General features: G+C 43.1%; 1 protein-coding gene across 11 annotated transcripts in view; it reads left to right on the forward strand.

The window, feature by feature from the left end:
* FHOD3 (formin homology 2 domain containing 3) overlaps positions 1–18808 on the forward strand; it is a 657808-nt gene that overhangs the window by 605250 nt on the left and 33750 nt on the right. For 7 of the 11 annotated variants that reach the window (XM_050937644.1, XM_050937647.1, XM_050937646.1 and 4 more), the window contains 2 exons: positions 12434–12457; positions 16131–16302. In XM_050937644.1, coding sequence (XP_050793601.1) covers positions 12434–12457; positions 16131–16302 — 196 coding nt within the window. The remainder of the gene's footprint in view (positions 1–12433; positions 12458–16130; positions 16303–18808) is intronic. The other 4 variants (XM_050937645.1, XM_050937650.1, XM_050937652.1 and 1 more) reach the window with 1 other exon arrangement.

Genomic DNA, 18808 nt, shown 5'->3' on the forward strand with positions numbered 1-18808 from the left:
CTGCTTCTGATTGTCCCTCATTGGGCCAGCCCTCCCTGGGTTACCTTGGGACATGTTCCCTGGGGCAGGGCATTCCCGCCATAGGTGCCCCCTTTGTACACAGGCCCAACGCACCCACAACTACCTGGGTTCCCCAACCCAGCAGACTGCTAGAGGGACTTGCCCCTGTCCCTTATTTGGGTGATGCACCCTGCCCCCAACCCAGTACGGACAGTCCTGTCTTATTTGTCCATGCCTGGCACAGGCATAACCTGTCTTTTGTTCCGCGCCCAGCCTCCTGGCCCTGGAGCCAGGCTCTTCCCTCCGCGCTTCCTCCTGAACTCCTACCAGAGGAGCTTTACCCGGGCCTGCTGTTCCTCTGCCAGCTGGGCCATCTGTCCATGGAGGGCCCATTGCACATCTCGTAGTCTGCTCTGGGTCTCCCGGCCCCCATGTAGGTCATCAGCCCCATTCCTCCAGACACTGACACCGAGGCTCACCCAGGGACAACACCTGGGGTCTCCCCATAGAAAACCCTGCTGTACCCAGGATCCATCACCCCCTTTGTTTTTCTTAAGTCCGGGCAATAGTCTCACAATCCTTGCCCTTGCCCCTTGTATTGGGGGCAGGCCATCTATGTTCGCATTCTCCACCACGATGTAAAGGGACGGCGACTCAGCCCTACAGCGCCTCCTGTTGGTCATCTTGGGAATTAGCTCTTTGACCCAGGAGGACCCTCTGCGGGTCAGTGTCTCACCTTGCCACTGGTCCTCATGTCCCTCCCAGACCCCAGTGCCCCTTCTGCCAGGGTTCTTCCCCCTGCAGTACCCTGCGGTCTCTCTGGGTCCCCCCTCCCAAGGAAACCCCCAACCTCCTATACCCACCTCGCTTCAGTCTTTGATTACTGCCAGTCACCATCTAGCCCCTGCTCACTGGGGCAAACTGCAGTACAATTGCCACTCATCATTGGCAAGGAGGGTTTGGACCTGCTGCCTCTGCCTACCCTTGGGCTACCCCATTGTAACCCCAATATCTTTCGGCCCCTAACAAGGCCTGCAGCCTGGGGGGGTTTCCAGGCTGGAGCTCCCCAGCTCGTCTGGCCTTTCCCCAGCCCTGCTCCACTTTAGGTACTCTTTCTCAGCTCCCAGGCAGCCAGGCCCTTCTCCCTGAAGAGCTAGAGGGCGAGTCCTTCTCAGCTCCTGGCTTCACTGTCTTTTATAGGGCCAGTTGCAGTCTGATTGGGGGGTGGCCCTGCTGCAGCTGCTTCCCCAATCAGCGAGCCTTTAGCTCACAGCCCTAGCCCTCTCCCAGGGCTGGCTTCAAGCCCTTTCAGGGCAGGAGCGGGTGACCACCCTGCTACAGGGCTTGTCAATCTAGCAGAGAAAGATTCAACACAATCCAATGGATGGAAGCTGAAGCTAGACAAATTCAGACAGGAAATAAGGCATAAATTAACATGAACGTAATTAACCATTGAAACAATTTACCAAGGGTCATGATGGATACTCCATCCCTGACCGTTTTTATCCATGATGACTCCAAGATGTCTTTCTTGAGTGATAACAGCTGATTTAGACCCCATCATTTTATATATGTAGTTGGGATTATGTTTTCTAATGTGCATTACTTTGCATTTATCAACATTGAATTTCATCTGCCCTTTTGTTGCCCAGTCACCCAGTTTGTGAGATCTCTTTGTAACTCTTCGCAGTCTGTTTTGGACTTAACTATATTGAGCAGTTTTGTATCATCTGTAAATTTTGCCACCTCACTGTTAACCCCTCTTTCCAGGTCATTTGTGAACATATTGAGTGGCCCCAGTACAGACTGCGGGGACACCACTATTTACCTCTCTCCATTCTGAAAACTGACCATTTATTCCTACCCTTTGTTTCCTGTCTTTTAACCAGTTACTGATCCATGAGAGGACCTTCCCTCTTATCCCACGACAGCTTACTTTGCTTAAGAGTCTTTGGTGAGGGACCTTATCAAATGCTTTCTAAAAATCTAAGTACACTATATCCACTGGATCCCCCTTGTCCACATGTTTGTTAACCCTCTCAAAGAATTCTAATAGATTGGTGAGGCGTGATTTCCCTTTACAAAAAACATGTTGACTCTTCCGCAACAAATCATGATAATCAATGTGTCTGATAATTTTGGTCTTTACTATAGTTCCAACCAGTTTGCCTGGTACTGAAGTTTGGTTCACTGGCCTGTAATTGCTGGGATTGCCTCTGGAGCCTTTTTTAAACACCAGTGGCATATTACTTATCCTCGAGTCATCTGGTACAGAAACTGATATGAATGATAGATTACATACCACAGTTAGTAGTTCTGCAATTTCACATTTGAATTCTTTCAGAATTCTTGGGTGAATACCATCAGGTCCTGGTGACTTATTACTGTTTATTTTATCAATTTGTTCTAAAACCTCCTCTAATGACACCTCAATCTGGGACATTTCCTCAGATTTGTCACCTAAAAAGAATGTCTCAGGTTTGGCAATCTCCCTCACATCCTCAGCCATGAAGACTGATGCAAAGAATTAATTTAGTTCCTCTGCAGTGGCCGCATCATCCTTGAGTGCTCCTTTAGCATCTCAATTGTCCAGTGGCCCCACCTGTTTAGCAGGCTTCGTCCTTCTGATGTACTTAACAAAAAAAAAATTGCTATTACTTTTTGAATCTTTGGCTAGCTGTTCTTCAAATTCTTTTTTTGGTCTGCCTAATTATATTTTTACACTTCATTTGCCAGAGTTTATGCTCCTTTCTGTTTTAGGCTTTAACTTCCACTTTTTAATGATGCCTTTTTGCTTCTCATGGCTTCTTTTACTTTCTGGTTTAGCCTTAGTGGCACTTTTTTGGTTCTCTTACTAGTTTTTTAATTTGGGGTATACATTTAAGTTGAGTCTCTATTACGGTGTCTTTAAAAAGTTTCCATGCAGCTTGCAGGGATTTCGCTTTTGGGACTGTATCTTTTAATTTGTTTAACGAACTTCCTCATTTTTGTGTAATTCTTTTTTCTGAAATTAAATGCAATTATGGTTAGCTGCTGTGGTGTTCCCCCCCCCTCCCTGCTCCATACCACAAGGATGTTAAATTTAATTATGTTATGGTCACTGTTACCAAGTGGTTCGACTATATTCACCTTTTGGACCAGATCCTGTGCTCCACTTAGGACTAAATCAAGAATTGTCTATCCTCTTGTGAGTTTCAGGATGCACTGCTCCAAGAAGCATTTAAGTTGTCAAGAAACTTTATCTCTGCATCCTGTCCTGAGGTGATATGTACACAGTTAATATGGGAATAGTTGAAACCCCCTATTATTATTGAGTTTTTAATTTTTATAGCCTCTCTAATCTCCCATAGCATTTCACTGTCACTATCACCTTCCTGGTCAGGTGGGTGGTACTATATTCTTATTATTCAAGCATGGAATTACTATCTATCAAGATTTTATGGTACAGTTGGATTCATTTAAGATTTTTACTTCATTTAACTCCACATTTTCTTTCATGTATAGTGCCACTCCCCCACTAGCATGACCTGGTCTATCCTTCCGATATATTTTGTACCCTGGTATTACTGTATCCCATTGATTATCCTCATTCCACCAAGTTTCTGTGATGCCTATTATATCAATATCCTCACTTAATACAAGGCACTCAAGTTCACCCATCTTATTATTTAGTCGTCTAGCATTTGTATATAAGGACTTTAAAAATAATTGTCATTTTTTAGCTATCTGCCAATACATGATGTAATTGAATGGGACTCTTTTTCATTTGACTGATTTTCATCAGATCCTACCCATATTTTATCATCTTCCATCCTCTGCTCCTTACTAGGACATAGAGAATCTTCTGTCCAAACTATGTGCTCCTCCGTACCTTTCAGTTTTCCCCCATCCCTTAGTTTAAAAACTGTTCTACGACTATTTTAACTTTAAGTGCCAGCTATCTGGTTCCATTTTGGTTTAGGTAGAGCCTATCCTTCCTGTATAGGCTCCCCCTTTTCCAAAAGGTTCCCCAGTTCCTAATAAATCTAAATCCTCCTCCGTGCACCATCGTCTCATCCACCTATTGAGACCCCAACAGTTCTGCTTGTCTACCTGGCCCTGTGCATGGAACTGGAAGCATTTCAGAGAATGCCACCATGGAGGTCCTGGACTTCAGTCTCCTACCTAGCAGTCTAAATTTGGTCTCCAGGACTTCTCTACTACCTTTCCCTATGTCATTGGTACCTACATGTACCACAACCACCGGCTCCTCTCCAGCACAACACTCCTCTGTTTAAGGAGATTGCTTATGTGGGCATATGGGTGAATCAAGGACTTTCTGTGATCTACATGTATAGGAATTATCCATTTAAATGTAGTCAAGTAAAGTTGCCGTAATTTTCCCCCACTCAGTTGTGGCACATGGTAAAATGTTTAGCTAATCTATTTCCAACAAACCCACCCCCCAAAAAATTCATGAACTCACATGATATTATTGCTAACTTTAGTTTTTCTGATTAGTTTATGTTTCTATGCATTGAAGGGAAAAGATATGGCTGCTATGCATAGCAAATATACACCTAGTAATGGCATATTCATTTCAAATTTTGCAGATGATAAAAAGTTATTCAAAGTAGTTAAGTCCAAAGCTGACACTGAAGAGTTACAGGAGGTTTCACAAAACTAGCTGACTGGGCAACAAAATGGCAGATGAAATTCAACATTGATAAGTGCACAGTAATGCACATTGGAAAAAATAATCCCAGCTACACATATATAATGATAGGTTCTAAATTAGCTGTTACCACTCAAGAAAGTCATCTTGGAGTCATCATGGATAAAAACGGTCAGGGATGGAGTATCCATCATGACCCTTGGTAAATTTTTCCAATGTTTAATTACATTCACTGTTAATTTTTTGCCTTATTTCCCATCTGAATTTGTCTAGCTTCAGTTTCCATTCATTGGATTATGTTGAATCTTTTTCTGCTAGATTGAAGAGCCTATTATTAAATATTTGCTCCCAATGTAGGGACCTACAGAGCAGTGTTTCTCAAACTGGGGTTCCCGCTTGTATAGGGAAAGCCCCTGGTGGGCCGAGCCAGTTTGTTTACCTGCCCGGTCCATAGGTCCAGACGATGGCAGCTCCCACTGGCTGCAGTTCACTGCTCCAGGCCAATGAGGGCTGCTGAAAGTGGCACGGGCTGAGGGACGTACTGCGACATACCAAATACAGAGGTGAAATAACCACTTTGTTCCACTCGAGATTCCACTGTTTATGCATCCCAGGATTTCAATAGTTCTTTTGGCTACAGTGTCACACTGGGAGCTCATGTTCAGCTGAATAACCACCGCAAACCCCAAACCTTCCCAGGATAGAGTCCCCCATCTTATCACTATGGCCTACATGAATCCCAAGAAAATGTAACCTTTCCAATTCTAGAAAGAAAATACATATCCCTTTATTTTTTAAACCCACTCAACCAAAATTAGTCTTGAAGGGCATAGGGTCAATCCTGCTGACGTTTTTGGATGCAGAACTCCCATAGACTTCAGTGGAGTTATTACATGGAAGGGGCTTTAGTTCTGAAACAGACTCCCAATTTTTGTATTACTCTTTCACTTTTAGAGACTTTTGCTCCTGACTTCTCTAGGTCACTCATAGTGAAATGAGTTTGGTATTGTTAATGTAATTCCCAACAGATCAGGGATCGGCAACCTAGGGCACGTGTGGCAAAGGTGGCATGCGAGCCGATTTTTTTGATGGCATGCGGCGCAGGCTGAGCCGCTCAGCCCACCACTGCTCTGGGGTTCTGGCTGCTGGCCCCTTGCCAGCCGGGGTCCCGCCGCCGGTCCCACTCAGCGCCTGCTGCCGGCCTGGGTGAAGGAACTCCAGACTGGCAGCGGGCTGAGACCCCGGCTGGCAGGAGCCGCTGACCAAAACCCCAGAGCGGTAGCAGCGGGCTGAGTCGCTCAGTCGCTGTTCTGGGGTTCCGGCTGCTGGCCCCTTGCCAGCCATGGTCCCCACCGCAGCCCCACTCACCTTGCTTCCAGTTGGAGTTCCAGCACAGGCCCCTTGCCAGACAGGGTCCAGGCCTCCGTACCAGCCGCCAGCTCCACTGTCCTCAGCTGCCGATCTGGGGTTCCAGCCGGTTAACAAGTGATCACTCAGAAGCCTGTGTGCAGCTTAAAATATCCAAATACACGCCAGGCATTTTAAAACTCAGCAAGGAAAAGCAAGGGCAAGGATCACACTAAACTGATAAGATCTGCATTTTAATTTAATTTTAAATAAAGCTTCTGAAACATTTTGAAAACCTTGTTTACTTCTATATATAACAGTAGTTTGGTTAGATATTACAGACTTTTATAGAGAGACCTTCTAAAAAACGTTAAAATGTATTACTGGCACGCGAAGCCTTAAATTAGAGTGTATACATGAAGACTTGACGCACCACTGCTGAAAGGTTGCTGACCCCTACAACAGATTTTTCTTACATGGGAAAAGAATAAAAATGGAAGAATGGCGCATTGTCACAGTTACATGGGGAAGTTGCCTGCACCACTGCACTGCCATCACTACGCTGCAGCTGGATTGCAATATATGTAGACATACTCAAAATGGCTTTAATCTAGCTAGTTCAGCTACCAGTAGCAGTGGACCTGCAGCAGCACGGACTTGAACATAGACTAGCCACCCATATATGTACCCAGAATCCCAGGTGGGCTTGTACAACCTGTGTGGAAGCCTGTGCTTCCATAGCTTCGCTTTGCTGCTATTAATACTCGTACTAGCTAGATTAATTCTATCTTGGGTATGTCGACACATGCTACAATCACCCTTCTTCCCACACTTGATTGCAGTGTAGAAATAACCCTATGTCTGCCTTTAGCTAGTGATATGAGTTACGCACTTTCAGAAACAACACGATTCACTGAAAAATAAGCAGGAAAGATAAGAAAGAAATGCAGTTATACACATTGAATAGTAGATAATAAAAGAATCTGTCCCCCAGAATTATGCAGCTGTCTTTTGTAGAGTACCTTAGAGTTTCTATTCCCAAACCTCTATTTAATAGAAATAATATTTAAATATGACAAAATCCCTGCCACACGAATCCTAGAGTGATTTTTTTTTTTTAAAAAGGTCTTCTGAAATTGTGTGATGGCGTGTAAACTTGATAGAAAAGTTGAATCCCTAGGATTTGAACTGGAGAGCCTTTCAGCCTTAAAAGCCAGAGCTCATGCACAAAGAAAGCTAGTGGAGATGCATCCTAGCATTCTTCCAGTACTGTTTAATAATGTTACTTTTGTTAACATTTTCTTAATTCAAAAACATTTCTCAATATATTTAACCATTAAAGAAAGAAGAAAGAAAAGAAGGAAAATTCCCATCTGGTTAATCTTTGATCTAGGAGATTTGAGTAATTCACTTGCTACTTTAACTCTTATCCTTAGTAACTGTAGGGCTGCATTCTGGCCCAGACTGTGCATTCACATAGGGACAGAGATTTGGTATGGGCATATGGGGATCACAGGTGTTGTACAAACTGCTTATTCTCTTCCTCCCAAAGCAGGTGGGAGAGGAATGGACAGAACTTTGATTCTGTCCGTCTCAGTACACACTGGCTACTGGAACCGAGCAGGCGTGGTGGGGTGACGGGTAGTAGTCTATTGCTGATATAAGCCATCAGCAAATCACTTCTCCCTGGAGCAAATCGGGGAGCAAGAAGGAAATTGTCTTCTGGAGCCTGGAAATCTCCTGCTATCACAATCTAACCCTTGTATAATAAATAAACTGCACAAAGCCTGGATTGCTTTCTTACTCTGGAAAATGCACTTAGCATTGTCCTCTGTCCCTTTTCCTTCCTTTGAATGCCTCTCACAGATTACTTTGTGTGTTTGCTTCATTTTTCCCCTTCCTTTCATTTTTCTCATCATTTTGTGTATGGATTAATATACAGATATGCTCTTACTTCCCAAGATGCTTCTATGGTTTTCTGGGTTTTTTTTATTCACAAGAACTCTGCATAGCTATTTTTCACAGGAATTAGTTTTTCCTGGGATTGCAGAAAAAAAAATCTATCATAATGCAAATAACAAAACGAACATACTTGCTGAGGTCCCACTGCAAAATGTCTGGCTGCATTTCAGTTCCACTATGCCCAAAGGAAAACAAACAGCTCACTCTCAACCAAACATACCCTTAAAAAGTAATGTTAATGTGCTTCTCAGCACACTCATGCAGCTAATCTTGTCATGTAGAGCTTGCTGAAAACTAGATGAGCGCCAAAACAAATGAGGCTTTCCTATTTAATGATGAATGTTTTTGGAACAAAATGTTTCAATTCCAGACAAAATCATTACTGAACTGGAGATAAGATAAGAAAATATGTATTAATAACTTGCAGGGGGTGGGGGATTAATGGAACAGTGTATTTTTTAAAAACACATCCAAAAACCTGGAAATTCAGTGTTTGCATTTTACAAATATTAATAAAATAAATAAATGCCCTCCTATGTTACCACTCTGAGAACACTTCATATGAGATAGGTGTGGAGAACTGGGGAGTATCTGTATTATTTTTCATGAATGGGGAGTGGTGTGTTTGTGTGATCTGTTACTTGCAATGGAGCTAAATCAAAGAGGTGGTTAAAAGGACCAAACAGGAATGGCAAAACAATAACAGGGATGAGTCCTGGAGGGAACAATGGAGAAACTGTTAACTGGGGAATGTGACTCCATCCGGGTTTAATCTTCCCAACACTAAGGATACATCTATACTACCTGCCGGATCGGCGGGTAGCGTTCGATGTATCAGGAATCGATTTATTGCGTCTCATCTGGATGCGATGAATCGATCCGCTAATCGACGCCCGTACACCACCTCAGCAGGAGTAAGCGGAGTCGACGGAGGAGCTGCGCCAGTCTACTTGCCGCTGTGAGGACGGCCAGGTAAGTCGAACTAAGATACTTTGACTTCAGCTACGCGAACTTGCATACCTTAGTTCGAAACCCCCACCACCACCACCACCCCGCTAGTGTAGCCCAGGCCTAAGTGTGGAATCAAAGGAGGACACTAAAACATTTGAGGACCCTGGGCCTAGAAAAGGAAGAGGGGTCAGGTGAGCTGAGAGAGGCTTCCCAGAGAGTGTCAGTGAGCGCTGACAAGGATGCAAGGAGACGCCCAGACTGACTGAGAATCAGCGTCTATAGCTCACAGATTACAGCATGGTGCTGAAGAGAAAGGGGCACCAAGGCTAAGTCATGTCTCCCAAGAGGCTTGAGGGGAACACCAAGTATAGGCTCCCAAAGGAAAACTCCTACAGGCACCAAGCCCATTGAGTCTGCTAGATATCCTTGTTGGCAACCGGAGGGGTGTAGTCTGTAGACTCAGTCAGAGAGTGGTTGGACTGCATGGTCCGATCCCAAAGAGAAGTGGAGGCATGGGCCTGTCACTGGAAAGGGATCTCAGAAGGAGCATTCTACCCAGGAGCCATGACTCATGTGGACCATATGAAAAAAATTCCTGAAATTAGGCAGGTTCAACATTTGATACACTGGTGATTGGGCCTAAACTCCACAAATTTAAGGAAATCTTAAAATTCATAAACTGTGGTTGCAAACTTCATAAACTACGTCCACCATGGTTTATGTAGCCTAAATGCAGGACTACACTAGGTTTAAATGTCTGCAGCACACAATCTAGGTGGTGAGGGATTAATATGTTTCTATGATTTCCAGTGCCTAACGTCAGGGAGTTAGTTAGGGCCCCAGTCCATCAAAGCACTTAAAGTATGTGTTTTATGTGAACCTGTTTAAAATTAAGCACTTGTTTGGGTGCTTTGTTAACTGGGGCCTAAATTAGGAAGTCTCAGCTAGCAACTGAATAGGTTTCTTACTTTTATGTAAAGTGTAATTATTGTTGTTAGACTATCCTACTTATATATAATCCAAGAATCTCAAAGTGCTTTATAAATGTCCGTGGTTTTAGTTTCACAACATCACTGCATGGTAACCAGGTGTCACTGTAAATAAACCACAGATGGATTAAGAAACTTGCCCAAGTTCCAAAAGGAAATCTCTGGCAGAGGCAAGCGTAATTTCCAGATCTCCAAACTGTCAGTCCTATGCTGGAACCACGAGACCATCCTTCATCTCTTAAGAGTCACTGTGATGTTGTTGGTGCTGTTGTCTAAGGGAGAGTGAATTAAATCTAGTTTCTTTGGTCAAATAGGTGGTGAATGATATACACATTTGTATGTCCAATTTAATCCAGTTTGTATGTCCATTGTAGCTGGGGCTGTGCAGCTCAAGATCTCAGTTTTGAAGTATGATGGCTAATATTCATCTCATGTTTTTGGGCAGGGGTGGGAGTGTGTGGATGGGAACGCACAGGCAGAGTTAAGGTTGTTTGGGAAGGGCATTAACTCCACTTTTTTTTGTATTTTCCAACATTTAGAGGTTTCTTTCAAACGTAAACTTTGAATTTCCTGGCTTCCAGACATTTGTGTTTTTTAGAGATACAGAAGAGACCCAAGCTCTAAGCAAAAAGATACAGTGGTTCAGAAGCCACCCTCTTACGATAGCAAAAGGTAGAGAAAATGAGCCACCGAGAAACCAATCACTAAGTAGGGAGAAGGAGTAGCCAGGCTCTCTTCCAGTTCCTCTCCCTGTTATGAACATGGGAAAAGAGGAGAGAATGCCAATGATTGCTAACCTAGAAAGGGGAAAAACAGATAGCCTTCTTCCGATCAGCTGGGAGGAGTGTGACACAGACCCCGGTAGCATAGGATCCCCTGTTCTTTGCAAACATCTTGCACCTCAGATCTGACAAAACTCATACATCATATTAATCCATAAAGAGTAATATGTAAGGTATCTACAGAGAGCTCATCAAAATTCATAATCATTGTGAGATGTAAGTATGAATAATAGTTAAGGAATAAAGTTTCTATATTTAAAGAATGCTTTATGGATCAGGAGTAGAAGTTAGTCACCAAGAGTTAATGTGTCTCAGTGATGGCCCATTCAGGCAAGGGAGAGTTATCACCCCACTCTGCTTGGTCAGTGATGCAATGTAAGGTTTAATCGTTTGGCCTTATGCAATACTGAAACTCTGAGTGAGAAACCATCAGAGACAACGACAAACAATCGAAAAACTTAAAGGCAAAATAGAAACTTTACAGCAAGCCAGGGGTTTTCCCTATCTGTGAATAGAAACAAAAGGCTGTTTTCAGTATAACACAGAGGAGGGAGAGGCACTCAGTGTCCATTCACTGAGAAAACCCATTGGGAGCAAGGGGGTTTTCATAAACATTTGGATCCTTGTTTTTATTAAACCAGCCAGATCTGCAGTAGACTGAACTTTGGGGAAAATCTGCCTTTTTGCATAGGGGAGGTAACTATTGATAAGTGTAGACCTAGGTTCGAGTTTAATGATATTATTTTTGTGTTGTAATCACTTGGTTTCATCAGTTTCTCCCATTTCTAGTTACATCTATATTCTTTCTTAAATAGGCCTGCTTTTGTTTTATTGTAAGTGCTCACAAGTGCCATGTGGTTTGCAGAAGTGGTGGGTTATGGTAAAACTGGTAAATTAGGGTACACTGCTTCTTTGGGGGCAGAGGATCTGGAATTTCTGAGAGGAGCCAGCATCAGGGGCTGGATATCACAGGGGTACAATTCAAAGGGGAGTCGGATTCTAGGGTGCATCTATTGTTAACCTACAAGGTGAAGAAAAGGGTGACAAAACCCAGAGGAGAGGGCTTGGGTGGCTAACAGGCTGGTGGTGTCAGGGAGCTAACACCCAGCTAAGCACAAGCAAGTCTTTCACAATGGAGGCATGAGAGGTAACAAGGTGACTCACAGTCATGGGTGTCCGAGAAATATCACTGGGAGGGAAAGGAAGAGAGAGCTTCCATCTCACTAGCAAGTGGGTAAGGGGCTAAGAGAGAGAAGCCAGAGCCAACCATACAGCCTGTCTTTCCATTATTTGGGATAACAAGAGAGCCCTCCACCTCCTTCCATGCTCTTCCAGGGGAGAGCTGCTTTATGATTCCATTGGAGCAGAAGGATGCATAGTGTCATATAACACCACAATTTGAGGGAAACAAAAAATGAAAGGGTTATAGGGCATGGCCTTACTTTGGAATTTGTCTGAGAGAAAGCAGCAGACAACTCTACTTAACACTTTGCCTTGGTTTTATTGCCAGTTCTATTTGGGTGCATAGATGAGTAAATGCAGTGCCTTTTCTGCAGAAAATAACAGCATCCATTAATTTTTCTTTGCTAAAAGGAAGCAGCAAGTTGATTGCCATATGAAGTACTTCCTTATCTACCTTCATTTACAGATCATCTTGTCATTGCTTAAATACCATGCTTTGATCATACTATATTTCCTAAATATTGCTTTTTGTCCTTCTCTGTTCTGTCCTTCGTCTCCCCTGATAGACAGATGAAGAGGAGGATGTAGAGGTATGGTTCTTTGAAAGAGCATGTCATTTCCACATCCCCTGTGTGCTGTGAGATCTAATTCTAACACAAATATTATGGAATGCTCAAGTCCATTAGCTCAACTGGAACCATGCACTGTGACTTTCATTCTTATGGCTATTTGGCTCTATCATAAGATTGTTTATAAAGTAGCTTTAACCATGAGTTTAAGTGTTCTCCTATAAATCCTGATTTGGAGCCTTAATTACCTGAAACTTCCTTTCTCCAGTTCCCAAAATCATTAATTAAGTTGATAATTCCCTTAACTATGCAAAACTTCAATAATCTGAGTATCGTGGAGAAAATTTTGGATGAAGGTTCTCAGGACAATGGGATAATGTATGATGTGCTCTCTATGCACAAATCTTTATTTTATGAGCAGTTCAAATATCTGTCTATAGAGATGCAAAACAAAATTTTGCAACATCTGCATGTGAATCCCAATGAACTGAACAATGGAATAGTTTGTGAACTTCTTAAAATTCCTCTTAATACATGAGTCTGCAAATAAATGAATAAATAAAGTACCAGCTGACATACCTGCTGTATTCCCAGTGGAACAGTCTATTGTTATGGACAGCATCTCATTGTGTAATGCATTCTTTGTTCAAAAATAGCTCACTCATCCAGTTCAACTAACCAAGCAATTTGATTGGCTGAATGCCCAGTGCTTCTAACTACAGTGATTTGCACAAGGGGCTAGTCTTTGAGGATAAGCAAAGCATCGGCATTTGAAAATGAAAGATATGTAGGAAGCTACTTATCTGGGACCTCTTCTTCCCCAAAGATTATAACTTAATGTCTGGGTGGGGCAGAACATGAGGAATCACCCAGGGAATGATGATTTGAACCCATTAGATGGAAAAATATGTGCTATTGAATTAACATTTGTGAAAAAATATTTGACTAATGTGTGTATTCTAACTAATGTTTATGTGATGATAGTTTCCTTTGGTTTTTCTGTGACATTTTGTATCTGTTATCTTTTCAACTTACTGTCAATATTATTTTTAAACCATGACTGGCATGCACTGCAGTAGAAGTTTATCACTAAAATTTTTCTAAACTTTATTTTCACATATGAGACTCTAGCACTTAAATGTTTTCTTCCTCCAAATGAGGCAAACTGATATTTTTTAAACAAATTCTAGGCATGCACCATCAGCAGTATATCTCAATATATTTACCTCACTGCTTTGATCATTGCTTTGTTATTTGGTTAATTTACAGTTCTAATCTGATAAATCATTTTGTTTAATTAGTTTCACTCTCCCAGTAATTTCCAGATCAAATATTTTCAACGTACAGGTAAAAGAATGGGGTTTTCCTAACACCCAGTCCTGCAAACTCAACGTAGACTCTGAGAGTCAAGCTGGGTTCTTTTCTTCTAAAGCATCATCACCAGTAATAAAGGCTCTGTGGATTTTCTTGAGTGGAACTGATTGGCCTTATAATAGGAAATTAATAAACAATCCTCTTTATGATGCAAAAGGGGGAGTAACATTCAACACACTTTCTCATATCTGTGTTATGTCTGCAGGGCTAACAGGAGTGAGGAGAAATTTAAAAAATATTTTAGCCCCTGGTGCTTGCAGATATGACTCTGAATACAACACTGGGGCAGATCTGTTGAGTAACAAGTTACCATTTTTATGTAATCACTTTTCAGAGTAGAAACATATCTTAAATATTCTTTCTGGCAGTAAGAACCATGACAGTAAGTGGCACATTTTAACTTTAATATCCATAGGCTGAAATAGAAATATAACATGCGCCTCCTCTGAAAACATCATGCTCCCTTAAAAATATTTTCCTCTGCAGAAGTTCTTAGAGATCATCTGATCCTGCTGTATGTCATCTCGCTTCAATCCTAGACAGGCTTCTTCTGTAACTGATGAAACCTCAGCTTACTGTCCCATTACTTTGTATTATATATGAGCAGCTAATTTAGAAACTGTTTCTTAATGTTGTCTTGGTAATACAGAAATCATACAAAGATTGGGTGAGTGAAGGGCAGATTCCACAATCAGTTTAAGGTTTTGTTTGTTCTTCTTACTGCCGCCTGCAAGTTTTGTGCTCCAGCCATGAAATTATTTGGCAGCATTTTTTCAGTGTTTTTCTTAATGTATTTTTAACTTACTGTAGTTAGTTGCTATTAGAACCGCTTGACTGTTATCTGTAGATATGCAGGGGCAGGAGTAGAGGGGGAGGTTAGAGACTGCAGGAAAATGTCTCCTTTCATGGACAGTGAAACTACTTCTGCTCTGCCAAGTTACCCATAGTTGACGCTACAGAACAAACTTACCTACTCCTTACTTAGCTAACTTGATTCATCTAGTGTGCCCATCACTGTGGTATTTGAGTCCCAATGGCAGGCCCTTACCCAAGGTCACACAGCAGGTCTTTGTTTCACACCCTGTGCTCTGATGGAAAAGGTGAAGACTAAAGTCCATACTTATGCCTAGTTTTTTTGAAGATTTTATATACACCTGGATATTCCCTTGTCCTTGTGGCTATCAGAGTCTGTTCTCTTGGAGAGAAGTGAATATTGCCCCACTCTTTTGAGCCTACCTGTACTACAAATGAGTCCAGGCAGGCAAGGATTCTGATTATGTGTCTACTGTTCAGTGTGTGATATGTGGCATATTTTCTTTACTAGTTTCATTCTTTAGAACTAAATAACTTCAGTAAAGAAATTAGAACCTCTCTGACCACACACCCCTAGTTGTCACTTATCACCCCACACTGGAACGTGTATGGGGTATCATCAAACAACTACAACCCATGCTCCATGGGGACCCCATTATGAGGGAACTCTTTCATGGTTCCCTTCTTCTGGCCTTCAAACAACCCTCCAGTCTCTCCAAACTCATTATTAGAAGCAAGCTTCCCACACCCAGGACACACCAACTCAAAATAGGCCCTGACTCTTCCAGAACAACAGATGCAAAACCTGAAAACATATTTCTGTTGCCACAATGATCAACACCCTCCACAACACACCTTTCAAGGTACAGAGGTCCTACATATACCAATCACAGCATGTAATGTACCTCATCCCGTGCATTAAATGCCTCAATAGCAACTGTATGGGTAAAGCCAGACAATCACTATGCTCTCAAATGAACTCACAGGAAGATGATAAAAGACAAAAGCATGCTATCACCTGTGGGTGAACACTTTTCTCACTCTGCAGCTGACCTGTCACTCCTCATCCTCAAGGGAAACCTGCACAATGATTTTAAAAACAAGCCTGGGAACTTAAATTGATAATTGTGCTATACACTAAAAATCATGGACTGAACAGAGACACTAGATTGAAGGTTTATTACAACAATCTGTAGCCCCACTAATAACCGCCTCCAGCTGCTACTCCCCCCCTCTTTGCTCCTTATGACTGGAGCAGTGTTAAAGGGCCACTTCATATTGTATGATCCCTTGAAATATTTGTTAACAACTTATGCTAAATTATCTGTTCCATCTTGTAATTACCTGTGACTCTCTGTGTATCTTTCCTAGACCTGAAGAACTCTGTATAGGCTCAAAAGCTTCTCGCTCAGCAACAGACTTTGGTCCAGTAAAAGATATTACCTCACCCACCTTGGCTCTCTAACTTAGTTCGTGTCAATTAAACAAATGCTTTTTCTTTCTGCAGTCTGGAAAGTTCTCCAGCAACGCTACCCCATCTCAGAGCCAGCCAGAGGGTCTGCAGTATGCTGAAGATGCAGCAGAGCATGAGAACATGAAGGCTGTGCTGAAGACCTCCTCTGTCAGTGGGGAAAGCACCACTGCGCTAGGTGTTCGCACTCGAAGCAGAGCCAGCAGAGGTAAACGCTGTGCTTTTATTTTCTCAACTCCCTTTAGGCATTCTCGTTATTTATTGTGTGTACTACAGTAAGACGTTGAGGTCATGCCACCATAGTGGAGGGCTGCCAATCTAAATAGTCAAAAGAGAAAAAGCAATTTTTGTTACCCTCCCCCCGCCCCCGTTTTATAAATGAGGCACAGACCCATGGAGTGGTTTGCCTAAGATCAGGCAGGTGAGCAGCAGCTGAGACAGTTGGAGTTGCAATAAGAAATAATGACCACTTAAACTTTTCACACGCACCCCTTCCTTCATGAGCCTGGCTCCCCTTTAAGCCACAATTTGTATTCTTCTGATCACTTTTTATTATGAAATATAGATGAGGTCAACATAATTTTTTCCAATTCAAGCACGTTGAAAGTAGCCATTTGGCCACAAACTGTTGCTTAAAGGGCATCAAATCTCATGAGGAATGGTGGGGAAAGAGGAGGAGGATTTACAAAGTTCTTGAAGGAATAAAAGAGATTATAAATGTATAAACATTTCCCTGCTATTTGATTTATCCTACTGCACAGAACTGCTGTTTGTTGTGGACGCATGAGTCTACACCAGGGGTGGGAAAACTTTTTGGCCCGAGGGCCACATCGAGGTTAAAAACTGTATGGAGGGCCAGGGAGGGAAGGCTGTGCCTCCCCAAATAACCTGGCCCCCTCTCCCTCCCACTTTCCACCCGCTGACTGCCCCCCTTAGAACTCCCGACCCATCCAACCCCCCCCGCTCCTTGTTCCCTGACTGCCCTTTCTCAGGACCCCCCCCAAAAAAACAATCTCCCCAGGATCCCACCCCCTATCCAACCCCTGATCCCTGACTGCCCTGACCCCTATCCACACCCCCGCCCCCTGACAGGTCCCCTGGGACTCCTACGCCTATCCAACCCCACCGGTTCCCCATCTCCTGACCACCACCCCAGAATCTGCACCCTATCCAACTGCTCCCTGTCCCCTGACTGCTCCCCAGGACCTCCTGCTCCCCACCCCCTTATCATGCTGGAGCCAGCCACGCTGCTGTGCTGCCTGGCAAGGTGAGGCTGTGAGGGAGAGGCCAAGGACTAGCCTTCCAGGCTGGGAGCTCAGGGGCCAGGCAGGACAGTCCCACCCATGGGCCATAGTTTGCCCACCTCTGGTCTACACCATATATACAAGCTCAGTGTTGTTTTTGTAAAACTGATTTTAAAAAAATGAAAAGAAAGATGAAGAATCAGTCACACCAATCACGTAAAATCATTCCACAGTGAACACTAGTACTCTGTGGGTAAAGCATAATGCACTCAAGGTTTGTATCAGTCCCAGATGAATGTACACATTGATATCACTTAGTGCCATAGTAGGTCTGGTGATACCAGCTGGTAAAGAGAGAGCAGATTGGGGGCAGGTCATTTACCTTCTATAAGTAGTCATGGATGTGCTCGCAACTGAACAGCTCTTTCTTCTCCCTTTGAAGACAACAGTTGTCAAGTGTCAGCATGGTTCAGTTCTGAAAACTGAATCCTGAGAAATCAAATGTTGTCCCAGGCTACAGTGCGCAGACCCAGTATTCTGACAGAGGAGTTCAGTAGTACAGCCATCTCTGGCAATGAGATATCTTCATGTCTTCTGCATCATGTGATCCACTGGGATCTCTAGTCATAAGAAGAGCAGCACTTCCTTGCTGCTGAAGCATTTCGCAGATAGTGGGCCCATTAACTCATTTTCCATTCACATTTTTTCTTACATCTGTGGTTTATCAATTAATCAATCAGTTAATGGTTCTGATATCAAAGGGATAGCCATGTTAGTCTGGATCTGTAAAAGCAGCAAAGAGTCCTGTGGCACCTTATAGACTAACAGACATTTTGGAGCATGAGTTTTCGTGGGTGAATACCCACTTCGTCGGATGCATGTGGTGGAAATTTCAAGGGGCAGGTGTATATATATGCAAGCAAGAAGCAGGCTAGAGATAATGAGGTTAGTTCAGTCAGGGAGGATGAGGCCCTCTTTTCACAGTTGAAGTGTGAAGACCAAGGGAGAAGAAACTGGTTTTGTAGTTGGCAAGCCATTCACAGCCTTTGTTTAATCCTGAGCTGATGGTGTCAAATTTGCAGATGAACTGAAGCTCAGCAGTTTCTCTTTGATGTCTGGTCCTGAAGTTTTTTGCTGCAGGATGGCTACCTTAAGATCTGCTATAGTGTGGCCAGGGAGGTTGAAGTGTTCTCCTACAGGTTTTTATATATTGCCATTCCTAATATCTGATTTGTGTCCATTTATCCTTTTCCGTAGCGACTGTCCAGTTTGGTCGATGTACATAGCAGAGGGGCATTGCTGGCATATGATGGCGTATATTACATTGGTGGACGTGCAGGTGAATGAACCGGTGATGGTGTGGCTGATCTGGTTAGGTCCTGTGATGGTGTCGCTGGTATAGATATGTGGGCAGAGTTGGCATCGAGGTTTGTTGCATGGATTGGTTCCTGAGTTAGAGTTACTATGGTG

Source organism: Gopherus flavomarginatus, chromosome 2 (assembly GCF_025201925.1).
Source record: "Gopherus flavomarginatus isolate rGopFla2 chromosome 2, rGopFla2.mat.asm, whole genome shotgun sequence".
NCBI classification, from domain to species: domain Eukaryota; kingdom Metazoa; phylum Chordata; order Testudines; family Testudinidae; genus Gopherus; species Gopherus flavomarginatus.